General features: G+C 32.8%; 4 protein-coding genes across 4 annotated transcripts; 3 read left to right on the plus strand and 1 right to left on the minus strand.

The window, feature by feature from the left end:
- The first annotated feature begins 4,618 nt into the window (after positions 1-4,618).
- On the plus strand, positions 4,619-6,920 carry LOC144569132 (tropinone reductase homolog At5g06060-like). The gene is made up of 5 exons (XM_078319332.1): positions 4,619-4,748; positions 5,134-5,341; positions 5,451-5,676; positions 5,781-5,887; positions 6,597-6,920. Exons 1-5 carry the CDS (start codon positions 4,675-4,677, stop codon positions 6,768-6,770), a joined length of 789 nt encoding a protein of 262 aa, XP_078175458.1. The 5' UTR covers positions 4,619-4,674; the 3' UTR covers positions 6,771-6,920.
- A 4,305-nt stretch (positions 6,921-11,225) lies between these two features.
- LOC144569811 (tropinone reductase homolog At5g06060-like) lies at positions 11,226-13,718 on the plus strand. The gene is made up of 5 exons (XM_078320287.1): positions 11,226-11,425; positions 11,585-11,751; positions 11,857-12,082; positions 12,183-12,289; positions 13,310-13,718. The coding sequence occupies exons 1-5, from the start codon at positions 11,251-11,253 to the stop codon at positions 13,481-13,483; spliced, it is 849 nt and encodes a 282-aa protein (XP_078176413.1). The 5' UTR covers positions 11,226-11,250; the 3' UTR covers positions 13,484-13,718.
- A 4,713-nt stretch (positions 13,719-18,431) lies between these two features.
- On the plus strand, positions 18,432-19,523 carry LOC144569813 (BTB/POZ and MATH domain-containing protein 2-like). Its single transcript, XM_078320288.1, has one exon. The coding sequence runs from the start codon at positions 18,432-18,434 to the stop codon at positions 19,521-19,523; it is 1,092 nt and encodes a 363-aa protein (XP_078176414.1).
- An 824-nt stretch (positions 19,524-20,347) lies between these two features.
- Positions 20,348-23,306, minus strand: LOC144569335 (putative NAD(P)H dehydrogenase (quinone) FQR1-like 1). Its single transcript, XM_078319630.1, has 4 exons — positions 23,133-23,306; positions 21,686-21,779; positions 21,149-21,411; positions 20,348-20,703 (listed from the first exon to the last, which is right to left on the minus strand). Exons 1-4 carry the CDS (start codon positions 23,153-23,155, stop codon positions 20,472-20,474), a joined length of 612 nt encoding a protein of 203 aa, XP_078175756.1. The 5' UTR covers positions 23,156-23,306; the 3' UTR covers positions 20,348-20,471.
- Positions 23,307-27,676: the final 4,370 nt, after the last annotated feature.

A 27,676-nucleotide genomic window follows, 5' to 3' on the forward strand; every position in this document is an offset into this window, starting at 1 on the left:
AATATGAATATTGTAAAATTAACATGGTGAATACTGTAAAATGACAAGATCAATACTCCATATAGCCTCTCTATCATCTCTTTCCTCCAGATTTCCACAAGATGAATACTGTAAAATTACAAGGTTAATACTGTAAAATTAATAGGATGAATACTGTAAAATGACAAGATCAATACTCCATATCGTCTCTCTATCATCTTTTTCCTCCAGATTCCACAAGATGAATACTGTAAAATTATAAGATGAATACTGTAAATTTTTTTAAGGTGAATACTGTAAAATGACAAGATCAATACTCCACATCGCCTCTTTATCATCTTTTTTCTCCAGATTTCCACAAGATGAATACCGTAAAATTATAAGATGAATATTGTAAAATTACTTGCATCTTGGAAAATTTAAATCCGTAAATAACTCACTCAATTTAAATTTCACCACTACTCTTCAATACAAATCGCAAATGATAAAGATAAGAGCTGATTCGTCGTGTTCTTCTTTCGAAAATGAAATCAAATATTGTAAAACAAAATATCGAATATTGTAAGTTCTTAAATCATAAAATTCAAATCGACGACATTACAAAAACGATCTATGTAATTTTGAATTAAAATATTAAATTCAAAACAAAAAATTCAAATCAGACACGATCGTAATCAGATAGATCGTTTTTGTATTTTTTTTTTATTCAAATAATAAAATTAGTTACCTCCTATATATAAATCGCATAAAACGATCTGAGTCATAAAACGATCAGAGTTAGAGTCAGATCCGGTCAAATAAATCGCATAAAACGAGGATATATGCTATCTGATCTAGTTAACTTCAACATAAATCACATCGCAATAAGATAGCATGGATAGTAAAAAATTCAAATAAAAAAGTCACGAATCTTCAAATCGCATAGATCGATCATGTAATTTCTCATTCATGTTGAAGTTAAAAGTCTCGAATCCGTACATCTTTGTGAGAAATCAGAGCAGTTACTGCCGTCGCGGCCGTGGCTGCCGTCGAGGTCGTCGTTGCCGTCACGGCCGTCGCTGCTAAATTCAGGTCGATAAATGATCGGAGATGTTTCTAGGAGAAAGAGAAAAATGTCAATTTTAAGATGGAGTGGCAGCGAGAGTTTAGGCTTTAAAGAGAGATGGAGACTAGATTTTGTCTTGATCGTAGGAAAAGGAAATAGAGATAGAGGTCGTTAAAATTAGTTAAACGAAGAGCGGATAAGGTATGTGGACAGATCGTGGACAAATGTGTGTGGATGAAAACCTTTTCTCTTTTCTAATAGGTGCAACAGCAATTGTGGGACCTGGACGTGAAAAATGTCAATGGTTCAAATAGATTATAACACTAGTACAAAAACGTTAATTACTAACGGGTTATTATTCACGGTTCGGAAAATTTTTGTATTGAACCGTGTGTCAATAAAAAAATGGGACAGTAGCGGACATATATAGACGTTTCATAGTAGAGCCGTGAATGAAGGGTATTATTACTCACGGCTGAGATTGAAGGAGCAGTGGGTAAAGGAGGGTGGCATTTATCCACGGTGGGATTGGATGATCCGTGGTTAGAGAGGTGTGGGTAAAGGGCTGTAGAGAAACGTAATTATTGTTGGTGCTGTTTCCATCTCCCTCCGTCTCTCACTTAGCGATATTTTCATTTCCCTCCCTCTATCCGTCCCTCTCTCTCCGAGGGTTTTCAAAATCGATCTCTCCGTCGCTCAGCCCAAATCCGTTCCTCTCTGTCCACCGCTCAGCAACTTCGTCCCCCTCTTCCTCCGCCGCTCAGCACAACGCCGGCCCCTCTCTCTAGGTTAGTACCGATTTTTCTCTTTGTAGGGTTTCTTTTAGTTTATCTTCATCTTTACAACAGTTTGAATCACCACGATTGAATCCAAGTACTTATCATTGCCTTTTGTTTTAAGCATTTGCAGATGAAGTAGCAGGTTTCTGTGTATTGCAATCATTACTTGGTTATTTTATCACCTTCCTGAACAAGATCAATACTTAACATCCTAGATAAAATTTATATTAAGTCTGATCTACACATTTTTTAATGCATGAATTAGTATTGTTGGGGTATGAGCTATTATGTGTGCTTGCTGCTATGCACAATCAGTACCTTTCCTCTTTTCATCTTTGTTAAAAATCTCTTACATGTACTTTTTGTGCAATTTCTGTCATTTATTATTTACAACTGTTGCTGACAGGATGGATCTGGTATGACTTTCTTTTGATGGTAGCAATTATTGTTAATTAATTATAGCTTAAATTTTTAAAATCAAATAGCAAATTTGAACCTGCCCTAAATTATTAAACTCAATCTACTTATCTGCATCATTTGCTGTTTGCTACACATGTTTGTAGATGATTATAAAATTCTGATGACTATTGTTTTTTTCAATATTAATTAACCAAATTGATTGCAAATCCAGAAGTTCTTGATCAGTATTTTCTCATCAAGGAAAAGTGATTTTTATACACCTTTATATTTTGATAAATCTGGATTCCAGGGAATAATTATGTACAGGGCTTACTGGTAAATTAGACTGTACTCTTTATGTTTTTATTCTCTTTTTTCAAAATTGTCAAAGAGACACATCACTGGTACTAGTATTCCTGTACCAGAGTGTTGAGCACAGCTTGCACCTGATTTGCGCTGGTACCAACTATTGACATTTTCTCATAAAACTAAACTGGATGTACCAACATTGTTACCAACTCATAAATGAATATGCCTGCACATGCCTAGGGACTGGTATATGGAGATACATAGCTACTGTTTGTAACATAAATGAATGCTATGTTCTAATTAGAACTTTTGTTGTCTCCCATTTCATAATTGAGTGACGTTATTTCTGAAATGAGTATTAAGTTTTAAGTAATCTCATAAATAATTTGAAGTGAAGGGAGTGTCAAGAAAAATAATCAGTTCTAATGGTCTGGTTCGGATCATTATCATTCTAGCTTGAATTTTCCTGAGAGGAAGGCTTATGATGCCCAACAGGTCCATGCAAATAACATCTCTGATTTTCTAGAAGGTATCATTTATATCTTGCATTTGAACGCCTATTCTTGTACCAGTATGCCTATTGTTTGTTATATTATATGTACCTGTACTGGTAATTGTTTTATGTAATCACGAGGGTCCCTGCTAAGTACTTCTGGTCTGAACTGGTGGAAACCGCGTAGGCATATGTACAGTTATCAGTATGCCCACAAAAAATCAAGTAGTATCTGACACAAAATAAGGATATGGTGCACACTGTACAGTTCATTATATCTTGAAAATTTAACCCAAATTCATTTCAGTTTTGTTCTTTTAGTTGCCTCTTATTTTTCTTTTTTTTATTCTAATGCAAAACTCTTATCTTGCCTTGAAGGATGCATGCATTTTTTGTATGACCATAGATTAAAAAAAGATAATTGTGTATGCTGATCCTCTTAAAAAAATTGAAGATTAATAAAGATAACATGTTGACCCCTGAACCTGGGTGGGCTCCGCAGGTTCAGGGACAGTATTGGAGATCAGTGGGTGTAAATGCGGGCAAATATGCATCGTGGGTGGGATTAGAGACAAGGCAATGGTTACTCGTATCTATTACTTATATCTATTACTTCAACTTCTTTCTTATATTTTATTAATCTTATGTGTTGATTAAATGTTAAAAGTTATTTTAAACTGCAGAAATCACACGATCTTGTATACAGTCCCCAAATAATGTATGTTACATCTATTACACATTATTAATTATAATAAAAATTAAACCATCTACTTAACTAACAGAAAACTATTCTTTCATGCAGTTCCGACAAAATGTTGTGCCCTACTTGAAGGAGCTTTGATGAAATCTGGTGTGTGTTCATGCATGAGCATTGTAAATGATTGATGATTATATGTTGTGTAGGACAATTATTTTGGAAGTGTAAAATTTCTAAATTTCAATATTGTTTATTTTGATCAAATTAATATAGTGATTTTGATATTTGATGTGCTGAAATTGTGTGATTTTTGGTATTTTGTACTAGATAAAATTGCAAACAAAATATTAAATGAAAATAGCGTCACACACATGGATACTCTTCTCAAACTGAAAGTTGCATTATAATCAGATCACCCACGGATCTCCTAGAGAAAAACAATGGCTATAATATTTATTACCACGGACATTTATATAACCAACCGTGGTTAAATATTATTGGCGGAAAAGGAAAACAACCACGGTTCGTTGGTGTACAACCGTGGGTACATATTGAATCCAGTCACGGTTTTGCAACCGTGGGCGTATTTCAACACTTTTACAAACGGTGGCATGAGTCACGGTACTAAAACCGTGGATAATTTATATTTTCAGCCTTGACTAGTCTATTTTTCTGTACTAGTGTAAAGAAGAAGAAGATTATTTCCCATTCCAACAAGTAACAACTATGTTAGTTAATCATTTTATATTATCGTTTAGTACAAATGAAGAGTTGAAGAGTTGGATACATATAGGCAATCTGAAGTTGACATCGAGATCTGTAATTTAGTTTGACTAATTAATGGATTAAATAAAAATAAAAAAGATCAGTTGGCATTTATGGTTCGTCCATAAGGCTACAATATATATATGGCATCTGGCATCTGGTGATCAGCCTGTAGAATAAAAAGAGAGAGAGAGATAAGAGACGATCGATGGTTGATAGAGAAGAGAGATGGAGCATGCAAGGTGCAACAGCTTTGGTTACTGGTGGCAGCAAAGGAATTGGGTTGGTTCTATACTTCCATGCTTCCCTGTCCCTTTTCTCACTTGCAAATATTATATTTTCAAATGATGCACTGATTACTCTTTTTTCAACTATTCTTGTTTTCTCTGCTTTACATTTCACTAAACCTCTTTATAAACAGATTATATCTGTTTATTCCTCTTTTTTAACATTCACTCATTCATTTACAAAAAAATGATTCTTAAATTCTATTTAAAAAATAATTATTGTTCAACATTTCTAAAAAGATCTTTTTCTTACAAATAGATTTTTAATTTTCTTAAAAAGGATAAGTAAGATAGTTTTTAAAATTCTCTTAACAAAAATCTAAATGGAAAAATAATAACCTTGAAAATTAATTCTGAGCTTTGCTTTCTAAATTATGTAGACGGGCAATTGTTGAAGAGTTAGCTAGATTTGGAGTTGCAGTGCATACTTGCTCTAGAAATGAGGAAGAGCTTAACACAATGTTAAATCAATGTAAATTGATGAATCTTCGCGTAACTGGATCGGTTTGCGATGTGTCAAACCGTTCTCAAAGAGAGAAGCTCATGGATAAAATTTGCACTATTTTTAACGGCAAGTTAGACATTCTTGTAAGTACAACAATTTCATTCCAAATAATTTAGATTATTAGTTAGGAAAAATTTTATCTTAAACAATCAAGATTTTTTTTTCTTTTTTTATAATTTTGCCCAATGGCAGGTTAATAACGCAGGTGGCATTGGCCCAGGATGGAAACCAGTAACACAATACACCTCGGAAGAGTACTCTAATTTGATGGCTACAAATTTTGACTCTTGTTTCCATCTTACCCAACTTGCACATCCGTTCCTAAAGGCATCGGGTAGGGGCAGTGTCGTCTTTATCTCTTCCATTGCCGGCTCAGCGGGCTTCCCCGAAGGTGCTGCAGTGTATTCCTCAACCAAAGGTAGCTGAAATAAATATATATAATAAAGAACTCAGAAACATGAATATAAGCTGATATCAGACATGTTTTGTTCTGGTATTAATTATGTTCTGGGTTTTTGTTAGGAGCAATGAATCAGCTGGCCAGAGCCTTGGCATGTGAATGGGCAGGAGATATGATTCGTGTTAATTGTGTAGCACCCGGGTTCGTCAACACTATTTTGGCAAAGCCGGTGAGTTTTTGCTAACATAAGTAACACAGGCATGGTTTTAGTTTCGAAATTAAAATCATAAAATGGTTTCATTGTTGCATCAAGTACTATAATTAACTACAGGAATTGTTCTTAAATCTCATTTGTGCATCTAAGGGATATAGAGAGAGAGAGAGAGAGAGAGAGTATAAGGCTAACATACACAGGGGCGGAACTAGAAAATTTTAGTAGAGAGGAGCTAAAACTTTTTTTTTTAAAAACATGACAGCAACTGTCATGATAGAGGAAGCTAAAACTTAAAATACAAAAAATGTGGCTAGTGAAAATTGAACCCAACCTATTTCTAACACTACATAAGCCCTTACCACTAGACTAAACTCAACATGTGATTATTTATAAGGGGAGCTGGACTATATAAAATATTTAAAAAAAAAAAAAAATTAAATCTTAGTATATATAACTAATATTTTAAAATCATAGGAGTGACTTAGCCATCTTTGGATTGGCTTAAGATCCACTCCTGACCATACATTATAATGCATAGGCATTTTTGTACATTGAACTATAAATTACCGGATTCAAAGTCCAAATAACCGATCCAAATTATTCATCTTGTTCTCCATGTTAATATGTGTTTGGAGACCAAAATTTACATTTTTTGGAAATATTTTTCTATTTTATTAGATTTATTGGAAATCGTTGCTTCTCAGACAAATCGTTGATTATATAGATAACTCAAAATGAAGAATTTCATAAGCAAATCACATCACGCATTCCACTTAGACGTTTCGGAGAGCCAGAGGAGGTGGCATCTATGGTAGCATTCCTGTGCTTGCCTGCTGCTGCTTTCATAACAGGTGCCGTGATTACTGTCGATGGTGGCCACACAGCAAACTTATCTTAGCTCTTAAGAAAGCAAACTAGTTTATTATCTCCAAGTCAAGTACCAGTGTTCACTGTTGTGAGGGATCAGGACTACATGATGTTCTTTTGGTTGGACTGTATTTTTATCAAGTTGTGTGCATCTATTCATTATTTTAATTAGTGGAGGCTATAGATCAGTCATATATATAACCAGGCATGGGCATGATTTTAATTTATAGTGGAGTTATATAATCCCTAAAATTGGCGATATATTATAAAAATTGTTATGTGCATGTGAAATACTCTTTCGAAATCCACCGGACTAATTCGTGAAATGAACTATTAAACCATGGGATGGGCTTCGGACCAAAGAATTTGAGGATCCGTATCCTCCCAGGTACCTGATTCAACACAATTGAAACGGACGGTCCAGATTTACTCTCAGCTGGTTCTTTCTTGGGATGGCGCAGGGGGCAGTATTATTTGTGCTTTGAGATTCGTGCCAAGTTAAAAAGAACAATTTTGAGCCGTCCAATTCAATTGTCCTCAATCCGGTAACTTGAGAGGATGTGAATTCAGAATTTGAAGCTGTGAATCTTAGTTGAGCATCCACTTACAGTTTAGATTCTAGTTTGAATCATCACCACTGCGACTCAAATTCGTATGATTATAAGAGTTCAGAGTTCATTTGATTTGGATATTTTTCGATCGATATATCAGAAAAGTTAGTAGCAAGGGAGTCAAATAAATGGGCACTTGTGGAGTTGTGCGTAGTTTACTGGTATCAATAGTTGTAAGGATATTATCAAACTATCAATGAAGATAGCGCATGAACGTTTCTAGACAAAAAAAAAAGGGAGTAATTAATGATTTACTAACAATGAGCATATGAATTCCTTAAAAGTAATGATTCAGCAAAACACCTAAGAATTGAATTAATATAAATTATTTATAATGGACCGGTTCGGTTCAATGGTAGTTGTGGTATCAATGGAGATAATGGCTGGAAAATCACTTTACATGACAATATAACTTCAAGCAAACAAATTCACAAGTATTAATAATTTTATAGTTGTCAAATTCAAATTATAGATTGTTTAGTTTGTTGAGTAAAGCTACCATGCTTTGCAAATTAAAGTGGGTGTTTTAATTTGCGCTCATATTTATAGTTTCAAAGTTCAAAATGTCGATCCGAACCGTTCAAGTTGATATCCATATTAAATTGTGCTTGGAGACCAAATTTTATATTTTTTGGAAATTTTTTACTATTTTTGTAGAATTTTTCAAAATCACTGTTTTTTATGGTCCAGAATTTTCTGAAAAACACTGATTTTGAAAAAAATTTAAAAATAGTAAAAAATTTCCAAAAAACTATAAAATTTGGTCTCCAAGCACAATTTAATATGAATATTAACTTGAATGGTTCCGATTAACGTTTTAAACTTTAAAACTAGAGATATAAGCGCAAATTAAAACACTCACTTTCATTTGCAAAACATGGTGGCCTTACTCTAATTTATTTATCTACCAAACTTTGTGGAATCTATTATCTATCATTACATGTTCCATCAAATTTTGTTGAATAGAAACTTATTAAATAAGCCATGGATCATATATGCTCTAATATTGTATATAATTGGTAATTGTAACATGCATCTGCAGCAACACATGTGCTTCTATTCTAGTGGTAAGAGTTATATTTGACGATTGTAAGATAATGGGTTCAAATCTCACTAACTACATTTTTTTTTTGCCTTTTTATTTTATAAATTAGCCTCCTCTATTCAAATTTTTTAGTTCCACCTCTGATTAAATCTAAACAAAATAATGGCAAAACAGTGGAAATCACAGATCCAAACAAACTAACTGGATTTTTTATTTATGTTTAGTTTTATACAATTTATAAATAACTGATCTAATTTCCTCAAGAGTTCAAATCCCACTAACTACATTTTTTTTGCCATTTTCACATATTATGCATTTTATAAATTAGCCTCCCCCATTCAAATTTTCTAGAATTTTTTTATAAACCATAATTAATTAAATTAATTTTAGCACAGCAACATGATTACATTTTTTTTTTACAAAAACCATAAGGACGGAATCCCCAATTCGGACTCCACATTTTACTTTTTTCTGGACCGAATTGGGGATTCGGTCTCTCTTTATTTGAAACAGGGGGCTGTTCCTAGCAGAAATAGGGCCGAAACATAATCACAGAAATACAGAGTGTTCATGAAAAGCTGAAACGGGGCCAAAACAGAGGAAAATGTGGAGACCGAATCTCCAAAAAGTAAAATTTGGAGACCGAATTAGGGATTTGGTCCTTATGATTTTTGTAAAAAAAAAAAAAAGTAATCATGCTGTTTTGCTAAAATTAATTTAATTAATTATGGTAAAAAATTCAATTTTCTAGTTCTACCCCCGATTAAATCTAAACAAAATAACGGCAAAACAATGGAAATCGCATATCCAAACAAACTAACTGGATTTTTTTTATTTCTTTTTAGTTTTACACATTTTATAAATAACTGATCTCATTTCCTCAATTGGTAATTAAATCTAAAATTATTTAAAAGGAAAAAAAAAAGTACCCATTTCTTATAAATAAACCCTTAAATATTATGTATTGATAATTACTGTAAAAACAATTAATCAAATTTTTGGAGTTTTGCAGCCTACTTGGCGGGGGATCGAGGTTGTACTAAATTGTTTTGATTAATACATACAACATGACAGCTAGTGTGAAGAATTGTTTTTTTAAAAACATGGAAAAAGGACATATCATCTAAAAGCATCATGCTTGGTACATGTTTTTTAATATTTTTCTAATAGGTGCAACAGCAATTGTGCCGAGTTTTTTAAAAATACCCAAAGTTATTAATATTTTATTATAAATAACCAGAACTTTGAAAAAATTATATTTCTACCCAAACCGTAAGGAAATTTTATGGTTTGAATTAAAAATTCAAACCGTAAGATTTCCTTACGGTTTGGAAATTTTTTTTTTTTTTTTGCTTTTTTTTTGTTTTTTTTTTGCTTTTTTTTTGGGCCCAACTTTGCACCTCTGATTAACATATCAAAACACCTTCAAAAATCATGAAAATTTACCGACATGCATTCTTGACTTCATATAATAAGACTGTGAAGTTTCAAACAAAATCTCAAAACTGATCGTGAGATATCGGCTCTCAAAAATTGCCCGAACTGCTGAAGGAGTGCTTCTGAGCCCAACTTTGCACCTCTGATTAACATATCAAAACACCTTCAAAAATCATGAAAATTTACCGACATGCATTCTTGACTTCATAGAATAATACTGTGAAGTTTCAAACAAAATCTCAAAACAGATCGTGAGATATCGGCTCTCAAAAATTGTCCGAACTGCTGAAGGAGTGCTTCTGAGCCCAACTTTGAGAGCCGATATCTCACGATCTGTTTTGTAATTTTCTATGAAACTTCTCAGTCTTGTTCTATGAAGTCAAGAGTGCATGTCGGTAAATTTTCATGATTTTTGAAAGTGTTTTGATATGTTAATCAGAGATGCAAAGTTGGGCCCAAAAAAAAAGCAAAAAATAAAAAAGCAAAAAAAAGCAAAAAAAAAATTCCAAACCGTAAGGAAATCTTACGGTTTGGAAAAAAAAATTTAAAAAAAAAAAAAAAAAAATCCAAACCGTAAGATTTCCTTACGGTTTGGGTAGAAATATAATTTTTTCAAAGTTCTGGTTATTTATAATAAAATATTAATAACTTTGGTTATTTTTAAAAAACTCGGGCAATTGTGGGACCTGGACGTTAAAAAAGTCAATGGTTCAAATAGATTCGAGTGAGTCTATGGTACCATGCATATCACGAGTTGTTACTGTGCTACGGTTCTATATTCGAGTTTTCAAATCCTAACGGTCAATCTGAACCGTTTATCTTGTTCTCCATATTAATATGTGTTTGGAGACCAAATTTTACATTTTTTGAAAAAATTTTACTATTTTTTTAAATATTTAGAAAATTACTAGATCTGAAAATTCTGGACCATCCAAAAACAGTGATTTTCAATAAATCTAAAAATATAGTAAAAAAATTTCAAAAAATATAAAATTTGGTCTCCAAATACATATTAATATGGAGAACAAGATGAACGGTTCGGATCGACCGTTAGGATTTGAAAACTCGAATATAGAGCCGTAGAACAGTAACAAATCGTAATATGCATAGTACCATAGACTCACTCAATAGATTCTAAAGAAGAAGATTATTTTCCATTCCAACAAGTAACAACTATTTTAGTTAATCATTTTATATTATCGTTTAGTACAAATGAAGAGTTGGGTACATATAGGCAATCTGAAGTTGACATCGAGATCTGTAATTTATGTTTAACTAATTAATGATTAAATAAAAATAAAAATGATCAATTGCCATTTATGGTTCGTCCATAAGGCTACAATATATATATGGCATCTGGCATCTGGTGAGGAATAGAAAGAGAGAGGAGAGAGAGAGAGAGAGATAAGAGACGATGTATGGTTGATAGAGAAGAGAGATGGAGCATGGAAGGTGCGACAGCTTTGGTCACTGGTGGCAGCAAAGGAATTGGGTTGGTTCTATACTTCTATGCTTCCCTATCCCTTTTCTCACTTGCAAATATTATATTTTCGATGGCTTGTAGTGGTATGTGTATGATGAAATTGGTGACCATTAAATGATGCACTAATTACTCTTTTTTAACTTGTCTTGTTTTCTCTGTTTTACATGTCACTAAACCTCTTTATAAACAGATTATATCTGTTTATTCCTCTTCTTTAACATTCACTCATTCAGTTACAAAAAATTGATTCTTAACATTCACTCATGCAGTGCATACCTGCTCTAGAAGTGAGGAAGAGCTTAACACAATGCTAAATCAATGTAAATCGATGAATCTTTGCGTTACTGGATCGGTTTGCGATGTGTCAAACCGTTCTCAAAGAGAGGAGCTCATGGATAAAATTCGCACTATTTTTAACGGCAAGTTAGACATTCTTGTAAGTACAAAAACACCCAAATGATTTAGATTATTAGTTAGGCAAATTTCTATCTTAAACAATCAAGGATTTTTTTATTTTTTTTTTTAATTTGTCCAATGGCAGGTTAATAACGTAGGTGGCCTTGGCCCAGGATGGAAACCAGTAACACAATACACTTCGGAAGAGTACTCTAATTTGATGGCTACAAATTTTGATTCTTCTTTCCATCTTACCCAACTTGCACATCCGTTCCTAAAGGAATCGGGTAGGGGTAGTGTCGTCTTTATCTCTTCCATTTCCGGCTCAGCGGCCTTCGTCGAAGGTGCTGCAGTGTATTCCTCAACCAAAGGTAGCTGAAATGAATATAATAAAGAACTTAGAAACATGAATATAAGCTGATATCAAACATGTTTTGCTCTGGTATTAATTATGTTCTGGGTTTTTATTAGGAGCAATGAATCAGCTGGTCAGAGCCTTGGCATGTGAATGGGCAGGAGATATGATTCGTGTTAATTGTGTCGTACCCGGATTCGTCAAAACTATTCAGACAAAGCCGGTGAGTTTTTGCTAACATAACTATAACATGCATGCTTTTACTTTCAAAATTTAAATCAGTAAAATGGTTTCATAGTTGCATCAAGTACTATAATTAACTAGTGTTGCAAAAAATGACCATTTAGACTGACTAATCGGCCGATTAGTCATTGGCAGTGACCAAACCATTACGGATTTGTCCGACTAATTGATCGATTATTTCCAATTATGGCCGATTATTCCCCATTAATCGCTTGGTGGTACCCTGTCCGTCCAACGAGCGCATACCGTTATTTACAACACTGTAATTAACTACTGGAATTGTTCTTAAATCTCATTTGTGCATCTAAGGGATATATATATAGAGAGAGAGAGAGAGAGAGATGGGCTATGGTGCATTGCAATGCATGGAGGGGTTTGTGCATTGGACCATAAATCTAAAATTCAAAATCCAAATGACCGATCCAAACCGTTCATCTTGTTCTCCATATTAATATGTGCTTGGAGACCAAATTTTACATTTTTCTGAATTTTTTTACTATTTATTAAGTATTTTACAAAATTGTTGATTCCACGGTGGCTGCTGATTTTACTGTTTTGTTAAGCCACCGTTGGATCAACAATTTTGTAAAATACTTAATAAATAGTAAAAAAATTCAGAAAAATGTAAAATTTGGTCTCCAAGCACATATTAATATGGAGAACAAGATGAACGGTTTGGATCGGTCATTTAGATTTTGAATTTTAGATTTATGGTCCAATGCACAAACCCCTCCATGCATTGCAATGCACCATAGCCCATCTCTCTCTCTATATATATATATATATCTATATATATATATATATGATTCTCAATTTTAAATTGCAAAGAGGAATAATTTAGTATCAGATCTCAACTGATTTCAGAACTGGATATTATAGTTGCAATTTGGCAGAATGTCAGTATGTGACATCAATATCTTAATTGTTACATTTATCCATTTGCATAATAACAAAAACAATTACTAAATTTGAGGCATGTTCTCCCCGCTTGATTATATAGGTGACCCAAAATGACGAATTTTATAAGCAAATCACATCACGCATTCCACTTAGGCGCTTCGGAGAGCCAGAGGAGGTGGCATCTATGGCAGCATTCCTGTGCTTGCCTGCTGCTGCTTTCATAACAGGTGCCGTGATTAATGTCGATGGTGGCCACACAGCAAACCTATCTTAGCTCTTAAGAAAGCAAACTAGTTTATTATCTCCAAGTCAAGTACCAGTGTTCACTGTTGTGAGGGATCAGGACTTGGGTGGACTGTATTTTTATCAAGTTGTGTGCATCTATTTATTATTTTAATTAATGGAGGCTACAGATCAGTCATATAACCAGGCGTGTGCATGATTTTAATTTATAGTGGATTTACGTAATCGCTAAAATCGGCAATATATTATAAAAATTGTTATGTGTATGTGAAATACTCTTTCGAAATCCACCGGACTAATTCGTGAAATGAACTATTAAACCATGGGATGGGCTTCGAACCAAAGAATTTGAAGCTGTGAATCTTAGTTGAGCATCCACTTACAGTTTAGATTCTAGTTTGAATCATCACCACTGCGACTCAAATTTGTATGATTATAAGAGTTCAGAATTCATTTGATTTGGATATTTTTGGATCGATATATCAGAAAAGTTAATAGCAAGGGAGTCAAATAAATGGGCACTTGTGGAGTTGTGGTTTACTGGTATCAATAGTTGTAAGGATAGTATCAAACTATCAATGAAGATAGCGCATGAACGTTTCTAGACAGAAAGATTCCATGTTAAAGAATTATACCTTTGTTAGTTTCTCTGGCTGACACCTCACCTGTCTCTTCCACTGTATCTTCATTGGTATGATCGTCTGTTACCTTTATTCTTTTGTTCCTGCACAAGCATCAACTTACATTTGAGTATCAAGGAAGCAATATTTGTCAAACTATGTATGACACTGCAAAACTGCCATCAACACAAGAGGGTTGGGGGAAGGGTAGTCGAGTCATAATTGCTCGACTCTTCAAGGCTGAAGGGGAGGAGGTTTCACAAAAGGACAATGGCCAAGAGGGTTGAGGGTTTTCTAATTAATAGCCCCGGTACCATTCTCTAGCATCTCCAATGAAATGCATTGTTGTCATTCTAACATTGTTGATAGGAATCAGATGAAGCCATGGCAGCTGTGAGTAAGCAATTTAGAGAAAAAGGAAGGAAGCTCGTGATACCATGATAGGAATCAGATAAAGGAGAGATAGAGAAGAGAGAATGACAGAATGATTTGTATTTTCATTGATCTGAAATGATTACATTGACTCGGTTTATATAACCAGTCTCATCCTATCTAATCAGCTGTTAAGCTTATACAACACAGAACAGCAATCTAACAGCTCTCTAAGTAATTTTGTTTTGCTAACAGCTTTCTAACTAAATCTGTTAATTACAATTCTACCCTCGAGTATAATTGCTGCATCTAATAATTATCCATATCTGGCACTTGGAAGATATCAAAATACGACTCGCAATAAAATCCATTCTTAGATAATTGAATCTAAAGTTCTGCTCATTATACCTTCCTTCAGCCCCTTCCCGGGAATCACCCTGGAGATTGTGAACTACTTGCTTCTTGCTTCTTTCTTGCTTGGAGCTCATCTTTTTCTTTTGTACCCGCAATTGTGTGGGTTGTTTCTCCAATCTTGGGACCTTGTCTTAGCATCATGGATGTCAGCAATCCCTTTATATCGGCAATGTCGCCCCTCGATTCCGTCATCTGATTGATCAATTGCTTTATGTCGGCAATGTCACCCCTCATTACCGTCATCTGTCCCTCCATCTGACTCATACGGTTTCCCAACTCCTCCTGCGATTGAATCATCTCCTGCTGTGCGGATTGAAATTTTTTGAGGTGGTTCTGGAGAGCTACCAACTCCAATTGGGTCTCCTTATCAACGGACGTCACGCTTATCATCTTTCCAGCCATTCTTGCTTGACCTTCTTGCACGGGACTTCCCCAGGCTGTATCTTTACGGCTCTGATTCCAGATGTGAGAGCCTGATTCTGACAAGCTTACACAAATCGCAATTGAACCAATTAATTAGAAGTTTACTTGGACTAATTCTTGGAATTTCACTACTAGAACAACACTAAGAAGAACACCGAAAAGTGCTAGGTGGAACTGAAAGAATTATTATTATTTTCTGAAAATAATCGGAAATGGCACAAGATTTGTTCTTTGATAGTGATATAGGTGAGCATACAGACAGAGCAACAAATTGCCAGAAAAGAGTAGTGATAATGCGAACTTAAAACGAACTGGAAATAATGCGAGATAAGAGAAGAGAGAGAAACCTCGGAAGAAAAAAAGGAGACAGGCCAGTTGCTCAACCTAGCGCCTTTCTAGAGTGGCACAAGAAACAGCGGAGGTGAGAGAGAAGAGGGAGAAAGAGGAGGTAAACTGAATGTTTTTGTTTTTTTGTGTAGACTGTAGAGAGCTCAGGCGGGTTCGGGTTTTACGAATTCGGATGACCTCAGTAACTGACTCGATCAAATTACAAACAGACGGTCCAGATTAGTTCTTTTAACTTGCTACGAATCTCAAGCGGACCCCACAGCTTCTACAACTACAACCGCCGGATTTACTTTGGGATTAATCTGGACCGTCCGTTTGTAATTTGTTTGAGTCAGGTACCTTTGATTCCGGGTTTAACAGTTAATGATTTGCATTTTTTTAGTTGATTCGAGATGATAACTGTTTTTTAGTTTTGGACCCGTTAAGGGAAGCTAGTGGTGGGCTATGACGGCTATGAATGAGTTCAGATCCAGTGAAGTATTGGATTTTAGATATGCACGGTCCGATTCGAATCCGTCATAATCCATCTGAAGTGGAGCACACGCATCTCGAATCATGAACCTGAATTCTGATGTGGTTTCAAGTGACGGATTCAAATCGGACGGTCTCGATCCAAAACCCAAAAGTTGAGTTACTTTAGGGGAACCGGACCCGCTATGAATGAGTTTATACTATATAAAAATAGTCTCTCTTTTTTTTCTTAAGGGAGAATTTCAATTATATTTTCAAAAACTTCACAATTATGTACTTTTAATTACGTGTAAAATTCGTAATATCATATTAACTATTTTAAATTTAAATGCTCACAAATTTATTCAATTTATTAACTTTCTATTAAAACTTTTTGTGAATTTATAAAGTAACCATTCTCGTCTTTAAAATTATGTAGTTTGTGTAAAAAAATGTTTTGTCTTCTAACTTATCTGTTTTCGAAGACAATTTGGCATGTATATATTATGATCTTGTTAAAAATATATTAAGTATACATTTTACTCTTTATTGAAAATTTAATTTTAAAATTGTCAAAATAACCATTAAAAAGTGAACCTCGGTCTATTATGTAAAATATTGTCAATTTTAATTGGAATATCAATATGTAGACACCTGGGAACATTTTTGTACGTCAAATTCATATATATCACCTACATGGAGAACAAAATAATTTCAGCAGCTTTCATTTTTATGTTTCAAAATTAAAAACGGAAGAAATAAATTAAAGGGATTAAATGAAAATTAGTTTGATAATGCAGTTATTAATTTAGTATCAATCTATATATTCTTAATAACATGTCAATACTTTTCTCAAATGCTATTTAATTTGCTCTCATAAACATATATAAGGCGACCCTCCCTTATTAATTTCTTCCTAATTTTGGAACTTTTCAATATATATAGAACTTTTCGTCTAATTAATTAATTAATGTGAGTAATTCCATATTATTTTTATACAAAAGTTTCTATAAATATATATGGATCGGACCATATTAATTAATATATAGGTTGTGCTCCTTTTACAACGTCATTTTTTCTCGGAACCTCTTTCAATCTATCATGACACATTTACCTTTTTACTTACTAAATTAATGAAATTTTCTAAATTCACCTAAATAAATTCTCCTAGATTAATTTATTCTTTTGCATATTCGATTGTCACTATTTTTTTTATTAATTTAACGTAGTGTTTTTTATTTGAATTGAACCTTAAAATAAATAATAGTGTATATATTTGATCTTTACGAGCAACATTTAAATCAGGAGAATAAAAAACAAAAAACGAAAATAGAATTCTTAAGAAGAACAAGTTCATAAATAAACAAAAAAAGTATAAAGACAACAACTATTATTTATGTCGTTGTAGCTAATTAAAAGGTTGATTAATATAAATTTAGATGATAAAATACAATACAAACTCTAATACTGAAGCTCCCATCAATATATAGGTTTTGAAATTGAAAAAAAAAGTAGAAAATTAAATAATGATTTGCTATTTTGGAGTCCTAGTTTCTTCTATATATCTAGATCATCTCTCTCTAGATCTCCATCTCCTTTCTGAAATTGTTGTTTTTATTTTCAAAAAGCTTTTCTTCCAATCTCATTTGCAAGGCAAATTCTTCAACCCCGGCTTCTTCCTCACCGGCCCGCCCTTCTATCCACTGCTCGCAAAGTCTCTGACTCACCACTCCTCCATCCCACCATCGCCCACCACCTTATTGTGAGACCTCTTTATTCCTTTTTATCAGTTTTTTTAAACTTTATTTTTTTAATTTACATTGGAGACAATACAAAAAAATTAACTTGTGGGGCATTTAGGAATTGTATCTAGCATTTGGAGTAATTGCATGTAGTTATATTGTTAGGAAAGTTACATTGTTAATTTGCATATAGTTTAAATTATTTTTCAATATAAGAACTCATGATATAGTGATATTTTTTGTATAAACCCTCACTCAATATATATCTCTCTATTTTTATTTTTTATTAGAGTTAATATATATCATTTATCCTTCATTACTACTTTATTAATTCTAAAGACAATGATCATTAATTTCTTATATATCAAATCCTATAATTTTTTTTTGTTTATCCATTATATATATAATAATTCTTGAGAAATGTTTACTTAAATGGTAATTAGCTAGTACGATTGGAAGACTAAAATTAAAGTTACAATTTTCTTAATTATACAAGCAGTGCGGAATATGTGTGATATATATATATATATACCTAGCTAATTAACATCTTGTCATTTTTTTATGCTCCTTTAGGCCTCACTAATTAATTATTTTTGTATTCAAGTACGTCATGGATTCTATGAGCAATGTGGCAACTACAGAAGTCTTCCAATTCAAAATCAACCACTCGAAAACTAAAGATATGGAGGTTGGTAACTGTTTCACCTCACCAAAATTAAGAGTTCGTCAATATGATTGGGTTGTTAAATATTTCCCTCAAGGATGCAATAAGGAAGACAATGGCAAATATGTGTCTGTCCTTTTAGAGCTTCAAAGAGAATCAATATATATAGATCATGTCACAGCAGAATTTGGATTTGAACTGCTGGATAAGCATGGCAATGTTTCACCAACCACATTGAAATTGATACTTCACACGTTTACATCCAAGTCACTCGATTGTTGGGGTTCCTCTAAGTTTTTTGAAAGGACCAAATTAGAACAAACATACATCAAAGATGATTGTTTTGTACTCCGTGTTTCAATCACCGTAGGTAATGGTAAAGCTAGTAATGTTACAAGTTCCACAGGCTTTCCGTATGAGCGCCTTCAAAAGTTCAGGAAGAAGAATAAACATACCGATGTCACTTTTAATGTCGACGGTAAGCATTTTGTTGCACATAGACTAATCATGGCAGCTCATTCACCAGTATTTGAAGCACAACTCCTTGGCTCAATGGCAGAATCTGAATCTGATACGGAGTGCAGCATAGAAATAAAGGAGATGATGCCTTCAGTTTTCAAGGCAATGATTGATTTTATGTACAATGGTTCGTTATTGATTGATGACAAGTTCGTTGATTGTCAAGCTGTCTTTCTTCAACATCTGCTAGTGGCAGCAGACCGTTATGCGATTGAGAAGTTAAGCGTTGCATGTGTGTTTAAATTAGTTAAGAGTATATCTTTTGACACAGTTCTTTCTACTCTGGAATTAGCTGAGATGCACAACTCTATTGTGCTCAAGATAGCATGTCTCAGGTTCATTGTTGAGAATAATGATTCAGTTTCGTTAATGTCTAGTGAAGAATATATTAAGCTGATGCAGAATTACCCCTCTCTCTTGGCTGAGCTCAAGGAACTAGCTAAAGAAATGAGATTTAGTGCAAACTTCAAAAAATATCAATATTTGAAGAATGTTATTATGAAATATTACCCTCAATAATCATCATATATATTCAGATGTAAGCTAGGATTAATTGTATGATCTTAATTAAATTTAATCTTTTTCATGATGCCTTCCTTTATGGACAAGATGAATGTTAATTTGTATTCTTGTTTAAATTGGCAAATTAATATGGTTAATTTAATTATTTACTGTAAGGAGTTTTCATCATCGGTTAAGTTATCCTTCGCTTCTAGAAAAAAAAATTGTAGTTCAGTCTGTGAACGAAAATAAATAATCATTCAAAAAAGAACATGAAATTATTACTGGCATAGAGAAAGTACATAGCCTTTTTATAAAAAAATAAAATGTTACATCAGATCACTATTTGCGTTGAATATCATATTTTTGTATCAAAAGTTACCAAATTTAATAAAGATATATTCATCCGAAAGTTAAAGTTGCGTACCAAATTATGCATGCAGTTAATTTGAAATATATACTAAAATTTCATTCACAATTTTATACCTACATCCGTACGTATCAAAGATATATAGAATTTGGGCTTTAAAGAGTTGGTTTCCACCCTTAGTTTCTTAATTATTTTTTATTATTATTTTTTTAAATGAGGGTATTCACCGATTTCTATTAGAAATCAAAACAATTATGTGGAGAGAGGCACCAAACAGCAGGTAACATCAAATCATACCTACAAAATCTTATTACATCAATAAAGCACAAGGTTCTAAATAGCGTTTATCGCGTCATAGCGGGAAGCCTACAAAAAAAGCTATAGCGAATAGCGTCGCTATAGCGAAAGCTATGCTACATTTTATTCATGGCATTTTTTGTCTATTCATATTATGTTTAAGTAGACAACACTATTCAAATTAATTTCTAAATTTCATATCCCGAACAAATCAAATAAGAATAATGTACGTTTTATTCATGGCATTTTTTGTCTATTCATATTTTTAATGAAGCCCTCAAAATGTAGATGTACAAACTTCAAGCAGAGCCCTTGAGCTTTTTGGCAATTCCAGCGAAATACTTTCCCTGGTGGAAGGCTTGGCCTAATTCCAGCTCTGAAGGTTGGCGGGACCCATCTCCGGCAAAGGTACCCGCACCATAAGGGGAGCCTCCTTTGATCTGCTCCATTTCAAACATGCCAGCACCAAATGTGTAGCCTACTGGTACAAAGATCATCCCGTGATGTGTAAGCTGAGTAATTGCTGTCAGACTGCAAAATGTGCAAAGTCGTTAAAATAGAATAATTTATCAGTATCCAATTTACTTATGAAGTATCACATAATGTTTTTTAGCATACATTTGATGCTTTGCACCAAGGAATAAAGACTGGATCAAATAGACCTGAGCAGTTTCCAGCCTAATCTTGACTTTCAAAGTTCAGGACCACGCGTTAATACTTTCACCAAATAGAGACCACCTATTATTGACGTTTTGATAAGCTTGGATACAACTGCTTATGAATTGGAATTGACCACTCTACCAGTAGAAGGCTGAATTAAAATTTTGCAGGACTAAATACTCCCAAGTCCAATGTAAGACCAGAAGGGGACAGGCAGATAAGGTGTATCTTCTATGCCCGTTTACTAGTACTATAAGTATGAAATTAATCAAAATAAACACCAAAAAGAAAATAATATATATATTTATAAACATACGGGGTGGTCTCTTGGCCTCCGCCTTGGGATCCAGTACTGTAAAAGATACCAGCAGGCTTGCCGGCCAATTCCTGACCACGCCAGAGCCCACCAGTGGAATCAAAGAATGCCTTCATCTGAGCAGCCATCATGCCAAACCTTGTTGGGAAACCAAAAATGATGCCATCTGCCTCCGTCAGCTCGCTCGGGGTGATGGTTGGCACCTCAGTTTTCGGAGGAGCCCCCATCTTCCCCAGAACCTCAGCTGGTAGTGTTTCTGGCACCTGTTTTTCCAGAACAGAAGATCTTTTGTGAACTTCACATTTTAATTTTGTTCACGCATTTCTGGTTTTTCCTGCTGTTTGGCCAATATAATATTATGCTGTTCTTACATGTTATTCTTGTGTCATATATGTTTACTTCAATATTTAATTTTTTTTGGGTATTTCTGGTTTCAAATTTGTCCTTTGCAGAAATACCCAAAAAAAGTTGTATTGGTCTCAGTCAATTAGTCCCGTGCCATTTTTGTTTGGTACCAGACAATCTGATAACCTATACCTGGAACAGCTTGGCCTCGACTCCTTCAACCGAAGAAGCTCCTTTTTGTATTTCTTGTGCTAGCTTCGCTACATGTCCGTACATGGAATAATACCTAAAGGAAAATCAACAGATATGAATTAAAGTACAGTTTACTATGATAGAGATGTACAGCTTTTGGCACCCAACCAGCTAAACAGATGATTGTGATCAATAATGAACCAGTAGTTAGGTATGGTGTAGTAGTCCTCATTTATGTTGAGCAATTGATTTTAGCAATTCAGACAAAATACTTTTGCACTTTTAGTACCCCCACCAGAAATGGAATATCCAAATTCATCAGCCTTTTATCAATTTTGCAATTGAAGATGACTGCATATAATTAATTCCAATAGGTCACGTTTGGTTGTGGAGTAAGTGGTGGAATAAATCCTCTACTCCACTTTTAAGGAATCAAACGAGAAGTAAATTTGAAAGAGTAAGGTGGAGTAACATTTGAGTTAATCCAGATTAAGTTACTTCATCTTTCTAGGTAGAGTAACTTACTCCACCTATGAGTCCCGCAGTTAGAGTAATACCATATTATTATTTTCTTTCTCTTCATGAGTTCACTTTACCAAACTCCAATCAAACTCCAACCAAACATGATTATTTTAATCTATCTTAACTCGGAGTAAGAAATTTAATCCGGATTAACTTTACCCCACAACCAAACATGACCATAACTATTATCTTCTTTACCTTCTCTTTTGTGATTATCATATCATAGAGCATATATCTGGGCGATTCTAAGCTTCCATTTGCATTTGTATGGTAAGATTAAGAAACAAGAAACTAGGGTACTGGCAGTACACATATCTAAGAGCAGAAAGGCGTTGACTCAAGTGTGAGAAGTTAATTTCATATATAACCTTCAAAACACATCTATTTTGTTTTCACACCTCTGAAAATTTTGCAGAAGTTTTTTTTATCATAAACCGGAAAGAACTAAATTTGTGGTTGCAATCACAGGATGACTTTAGATGAAACTCTTTCAGAAGTAGCTGGCAAATTGCATAAATAAAAAAAATAAATTCTTAAGGGGTATTCGGACAATATAACCCTTCCTTGTTGAAATTGAAATCAAGCCTGCTACAGTGGTTAATAATAAAAACAATTGTTTTCTACAAATTAAAGGTTTTGAGAAAATATGCGATCTTCCCTCGATCTTCTTAATCAAGAACTAAAATGATCTCGACAAACAAGCACAACCGAGAGAAATCACAAAAGAGATTGGTACTTTTCCTTAGTTCAAAAAAGAAATCTAACTAGAATTAGATTTTCTTCCTTTCCTTTCCTTTCCTTTCTATTTTCGAACTAGAACAACTATTAGATTTTTCTAATATAACATAAATTAATCACACTAGGAAAGTAGGAATCGAAAAGAAGTATGTATAGTGGAGAAGAGATGGGAATGGTGAATTCTTACACTATGTAGACCTTGGCCGCCATTACTGGATCTTTCTTTCCGAGCTAATAGAAAAGCAAGAGATGCCACCAGATGAGTAAAGGAGAAATTATGATTGGTCCAGTTGTCTTTCACTTGGATTTGCTCGGGGCTATTTATAGAATGGAAAAGGACCAATTTTCTTTCTTTTTTTATTCTTCGTTTTTCTAGAAGCTGAATTTATCTTTTAAAGCGTCACCTCGCCCCGAATTTGTATCATCTGCAACTCAAAAGGGAATCTTTTGCATCTGGACCATCCGATCTGCTTTAAAATTCGTGCGGACTAGATCTGCACTAATATTAAAAAGCTTTTGCGTTAAAATCAGATGACCGGATTGATTTTGTTTAAAAGGGAATCTTTTGAGTTAATGCATCTGGACCATCCAATTTGCTTTAAAATTCGTGCGGACTATATCTGCACTTATATTACAGAGCTTTTCTGCTAAAATCAGACGACCGGATTGATTTTGTTTAAAAGGGATCTTTTGAGTTAATGCATTTGGACCATCTGATCTGTTTTAAAATTCGTGCGGACTAGATCCGCACTAATATTAAAAGGCTTATGTGTTAAAATCAAACAGCCGGATTGATTTTGTTTAAAATCAAACGGTCAAAATACATTGTATTTTTTTAAATTAATAAATGCAAAATACTTGCATTTATTATTATTTTTCCTTTTTTGGAAGATTTAGATTCGTTCAGAATTTGTCTAACTTTTTTTTTTTTGGACGAGCTCTTTAGAAAATAGATAACACAAGACCAAATCTCTAACCTCTTATAAATTATCAAAATTTATTTGTTTTTTAACTTTTGATTGGAATGTAATGGAAAGAAGCAATATCAACTAAACAAAAGGATAGTGAAAAAAATTATAATATCTCTTTTCAAACCTTTTATTTTCTAAAAAAATCTTCTACTTCATCTCATGTAACTAAACAATGTGCCAATTTTTTATTTCCTTTTTTTAATTATAGAAAGAATTGTGAAATAAACTATGAATTGTCAATCTTATCATTACCATTCCTTATTTAATAAATCAATTGTTAAAAACCGTACAAAAAATATTTATAATGAAAATACGCCAAGTAGGGCATTTGTTTCCTTTGAAAAGGTCAAAGCCCAAAAATAAAATAAAATAAAATAATAGACTGCTCGACGTTTTGGTGACATAGTCGCTTGTCTCATCATCCCAAGTTATTTCAAGGGAAAATTTCATGTATACCTCCTAAAATAATCTTGAAAAATTTCCACCGGGTGTCACTCAATTCTATGAATTTTTTTAGAAATCATAAATAAGAAAATAAATTTTACCAAACCAATTTGATTTTTTTTTTTTTTTTTTTTTTTGGCGGAGAAATACCCGTAGGCTTGTATACATAACAAAAGATTACAGGGTCACATCCAATTCCATGCCTATTTAGGCGATTTTGTATGAAAGTAAAAAGCCTATCTATGCTTTTTTTTTTTTCTAATGTAGCTCTCTGTAAAGAGGAAAAGTGAAGCCTAATTGGTCCCACTGCTCCAACCTTCCCATCTTTGCTAAGAATTGAAATCTGCTGCAATCCTGATTTGTGAACAGTATTTTTGAAATTTCTGAAATTCTAAATCCATTCGTTCAATTTTTTAATGCTCCCATCTCAAAATAACTGGATTTTCTGTGCACGCATCTCGAAACAGTTTAATGGCTGGATTTGGAAAAGCAGGGATTTCAGAAACACTGTTCACACTTGAGAATTTCAGCAGATTCGTTTCCCTTTGCTAAATAGTCAGTCAAAGTAAATTGGCTTCGGAATTTAGGGGAGGGTTGGTTGGTTGAGCTGCATATTTGAGATAGTTGCTGGCTATCAGTGAGAAAAATACAATTAATTAAATTCAAATTTTGAATCAATTGGATTGCCTCTTTCATAGCCAATGCCTCAACCTACAGATTTGTGTGCCAGTAGAATGTCACCCCTGATGCCATATCGGTTTTTTTTTTTTTTTGAAATTGAATTGTCATTTCGATCTCAGTTGTTTTCACAGGTTTCGAGAAAAAAATACATTTAAAAATTGTGAAAATGCCTGGGACTAAATTATCATTTCGATCCCAAAAAAAAAAAAAAAAATTGGGACTGAAATGACATTTCAATTCTTATGATTTTTGTAAAAAAAAAATAATCATCATGTTGGTTCAATAAAAATCCTTTTTTTTTAATTATGGTTTATAAAAAAAATTCCAATTCTATCATTTATCACAAATTATTTACTCATGTTTAATTTATCTTCTGTAATCACTGAATTTTTTTTGTTTTATTTTCATTCAAAAAATTAATAAAATAATATGATGTATGAGCTTAGTCCGTTAGTTTTTTGGAATGAATGAGCATATATTTTGTTAATATTCTAGACGAAAAAGTTATAATGTAATTTGATTGGAACAAACTAAAAAACAGTGGCTACATAGGAACAAATCAAATTTCAATTGTCATTTCGTGACAAATGACAAAATTTAGTAACCTGTAATGAAATTGACCCTGAAATTACGTACTTATCTCTACAAAATTCATAATATCATATTTTCCCATATAAATATCAAATACTCATAAATTTACCTAATTTATTGTCTTTTCTATTAATACTAATTTTTAATTTATATAATACCATTTTACCCTTTATTAAAAAAATAAAATATATAGTCTATGTTATATATTCTATGTGAGAAAAATATTCAATCTTCTAATTGATAGGTTCCAAGTACAAATTGTTGATTTCTCTACTTGAGATGCACATCAAAAATAAGAAAATGACATATTTATCTTCGTAACTGGCTAAATACAAAACTGAACATTTATCTTAAACATAATACATATTTTATTTTTTTAATAAAGGATAAATTGGTACATTATAAACTTAAAATGAGTTATAATAGCCAAGACAATAAATTAGATAAATTAGTATTTTTTTTAATTTAGAGGGGTAAATATGATATTATGAACTTTATAGGAGGAATATGTAATTTCAAGATTTTTTAGGATATCTGAAATTCCCCATTTTTTTCAAAAGGGATCTATACATTATACAATTTATTCTGTAATTGTATTAAAAATGAATCATCAAAAATCCTTTCATTGTTGTAAATTCTATGTTTCTGCCATCAAACATTAGTTTTGGCGGCAAATCACCTACAAGATTTCAAGTGACTATTGCATTTTTATTAAATTTTGAATGAATGGAATCCATAATATTTTAGAAATGGAACATGATTAAAGATTAAAAAGAACAGTTTTTTGAATAAAATTTTTGAAAGTCGATCACATAATTAACTTGAAAACTTTTTTATCGTGTATTAACTCGAATGTTTTTAAATTTGTTATTTACAAAGATAATTTATCATTACACATAACTAAATACGAACAATTTTTTCTGTTTGTTTGAAGTAAAAATTGGAAGTCAAGTCATCCACCTATTTAATATCTACATATAATTCTCTTTCATATTTCAAATATGTGACCTTTCACACAGAAAAGTATTGTCTTTGATACTACAGCAAAGACTAATTCTCAACAATTCTTACTATTTATATATAATAAAATTGTGATCTTTCAAATCTAATCTGGATAATTCACTATGGTAACGATAATCATAGGCAAGGTTCTAAATAGCGCGCTATAGCATTTTCGGACCATAAAAATTATAACGCCATCAATGCTATAGCGCGCTATTTCGCATTATAACGGCTCCATTTTAGCATAACTATGATTTTCAAATCATTATGTTATAATACGATAAATGCTATTTAAACCTTTACGTGTAATAAAGACGCATGCAACAACACAATAAGCCAATAGCAGTTGTGTGGCGATTTTCTTTAACACCCACATGGCACCCACGTGGCTACCTTGAAATGATTTTGTATCCGTATTGTAACTTTGCAAATGTACCATTACAGAGCTTCAAAATATGCTTTGCTAATAAATATCATTAGTGAGGTTATCGTAATATATGCATATTAATTAAGAATCAATCTGTATTATAAATTTATATTTATAATTTAAAATTTCAACATTCAATTTAAAATATTAAACATGATATCTATATAAGAGGTTGGCTATTATACTTCTATAAGTATATGTGGGCATATACTTATAACTCGTTTTTGTGTTTCTAATGCCCAAATGGTCGATCTGAAGTGCTTAACATGTTCTCCATATTAATATGTGCTTGGAGACCAAATTTTATATTTTTTGAAATTTTTTACTATTTTATCATAATAGTCAAAAAAAATATTAAAAAAATTAATTAAAAAAAAAATGAAAAACCCTGTTTTCAAAAATTATGAAAATATAGTAATTTTTTTTTTAAATATAAAATTTGGTCTCCAAACACATTAATATGGAGAACATGTTGAGTGCTTCAAATCGACCATTTGGACATTGAAAACGTAAAAACGAGTTATAAGCATATGCTCTCGTATGCTTATAGAAGTAGAATAGTCAACCTCATCTATATAATAATGTATTCGGAGACTGAAATTTATATTTTTCTAA

This window comes from Carex rostrata, chromosome 18 (genome assembly GCF_964058835.1).
Source record: "Carex rostrata chromosome 18, lpCarRost1.2, whole genome shotgun sequence".
Taxonomy (NCBI): Eukaryota; Viridiplantae; Streptophyta; class Magnoliopsida; order Poales; family Cyperaceae; genus Carex; species Carex rostrata.

What these genes read in the sequence shown, in the direction of transcription:
- LOC144569335 (XM_078319630.1), bottom strand. Translation starts at nt 23,155, where the DNA reads ATGGCGGCCAAGGTCTACATAGT. An exon ending in TCGAGGCCAAGCTGTTCCAG is followed by an intron (nt 21,412 to 21,685) that starts GTATAGGTTATC and finishes CTGGAAAAACAG; the next exon opens with GTGCCAGAAACACTACCAGC. An exon ending in GGAGGCCAAGAGACCACCCC is followed by an intron (nt 20,704 to 21,148) that starts GTATGTTTATAA and finishes CACATTTTGCAG; the next exon opens with TCTGACAGCAATTACTCAGC.
- LOC144569132 (XM_078319332.1), top strand. Translation starts at nt 4,675, where the DNA reads ATGGTTGATAGAGAAGAGAGATGGAGCATGCAAGGTGCAACAGCTTTG. An exon ending in ACGGCAAGTTAGACATTCTT is followed by an intron (nt 5,342 to 5,450) that starts GTAAGTACAACA and finishes GCCCAATGGCAG; the next exon opens with GTTAATAACGCAGGTGGCAT. An exon ending in ACACTATTTTGGCAAAGCCG is followed by an intron (nt 5,888 to 6,596) that starts GTGAGTTTTTGC and finishes TTGATTATATAG; the next exon opens with ATAACTCAAAATGAAGAATT.
- LOC144569811 (XM_078320287.1), top strand. Translation starts at nt 11,251, where the DNA reads ATGGTTGATAGAGAAGAGAGATGGAGCATGGAAGGTGCGACAGCTTTG. An exon ending in TATGATGAAATTGGTGACCA is followed by an intron (nt 11,426 to 11,584) that starts TTAAATGATGCA and finishes TCACTCATGCAG; the next exon opens with TGCATACCTGCTCTAGAAGT. An exon ending in AAACTATTCAGACAAAGCCG is followed by an intron (nt 12,290 to 13,309) that starts GTGAGTTTTTGC and finishes TTGATTATATAG; the next exon opens with GTGACCCAAAATGACGAATT.
- LOC144569813 (XM_078320288.1), top strand. Translation starts at nt 18,432, where the DNA reads ATGGATTCTATGAGCAATGTGGCAACTACAGAAGTCTTCCAATTCAAA.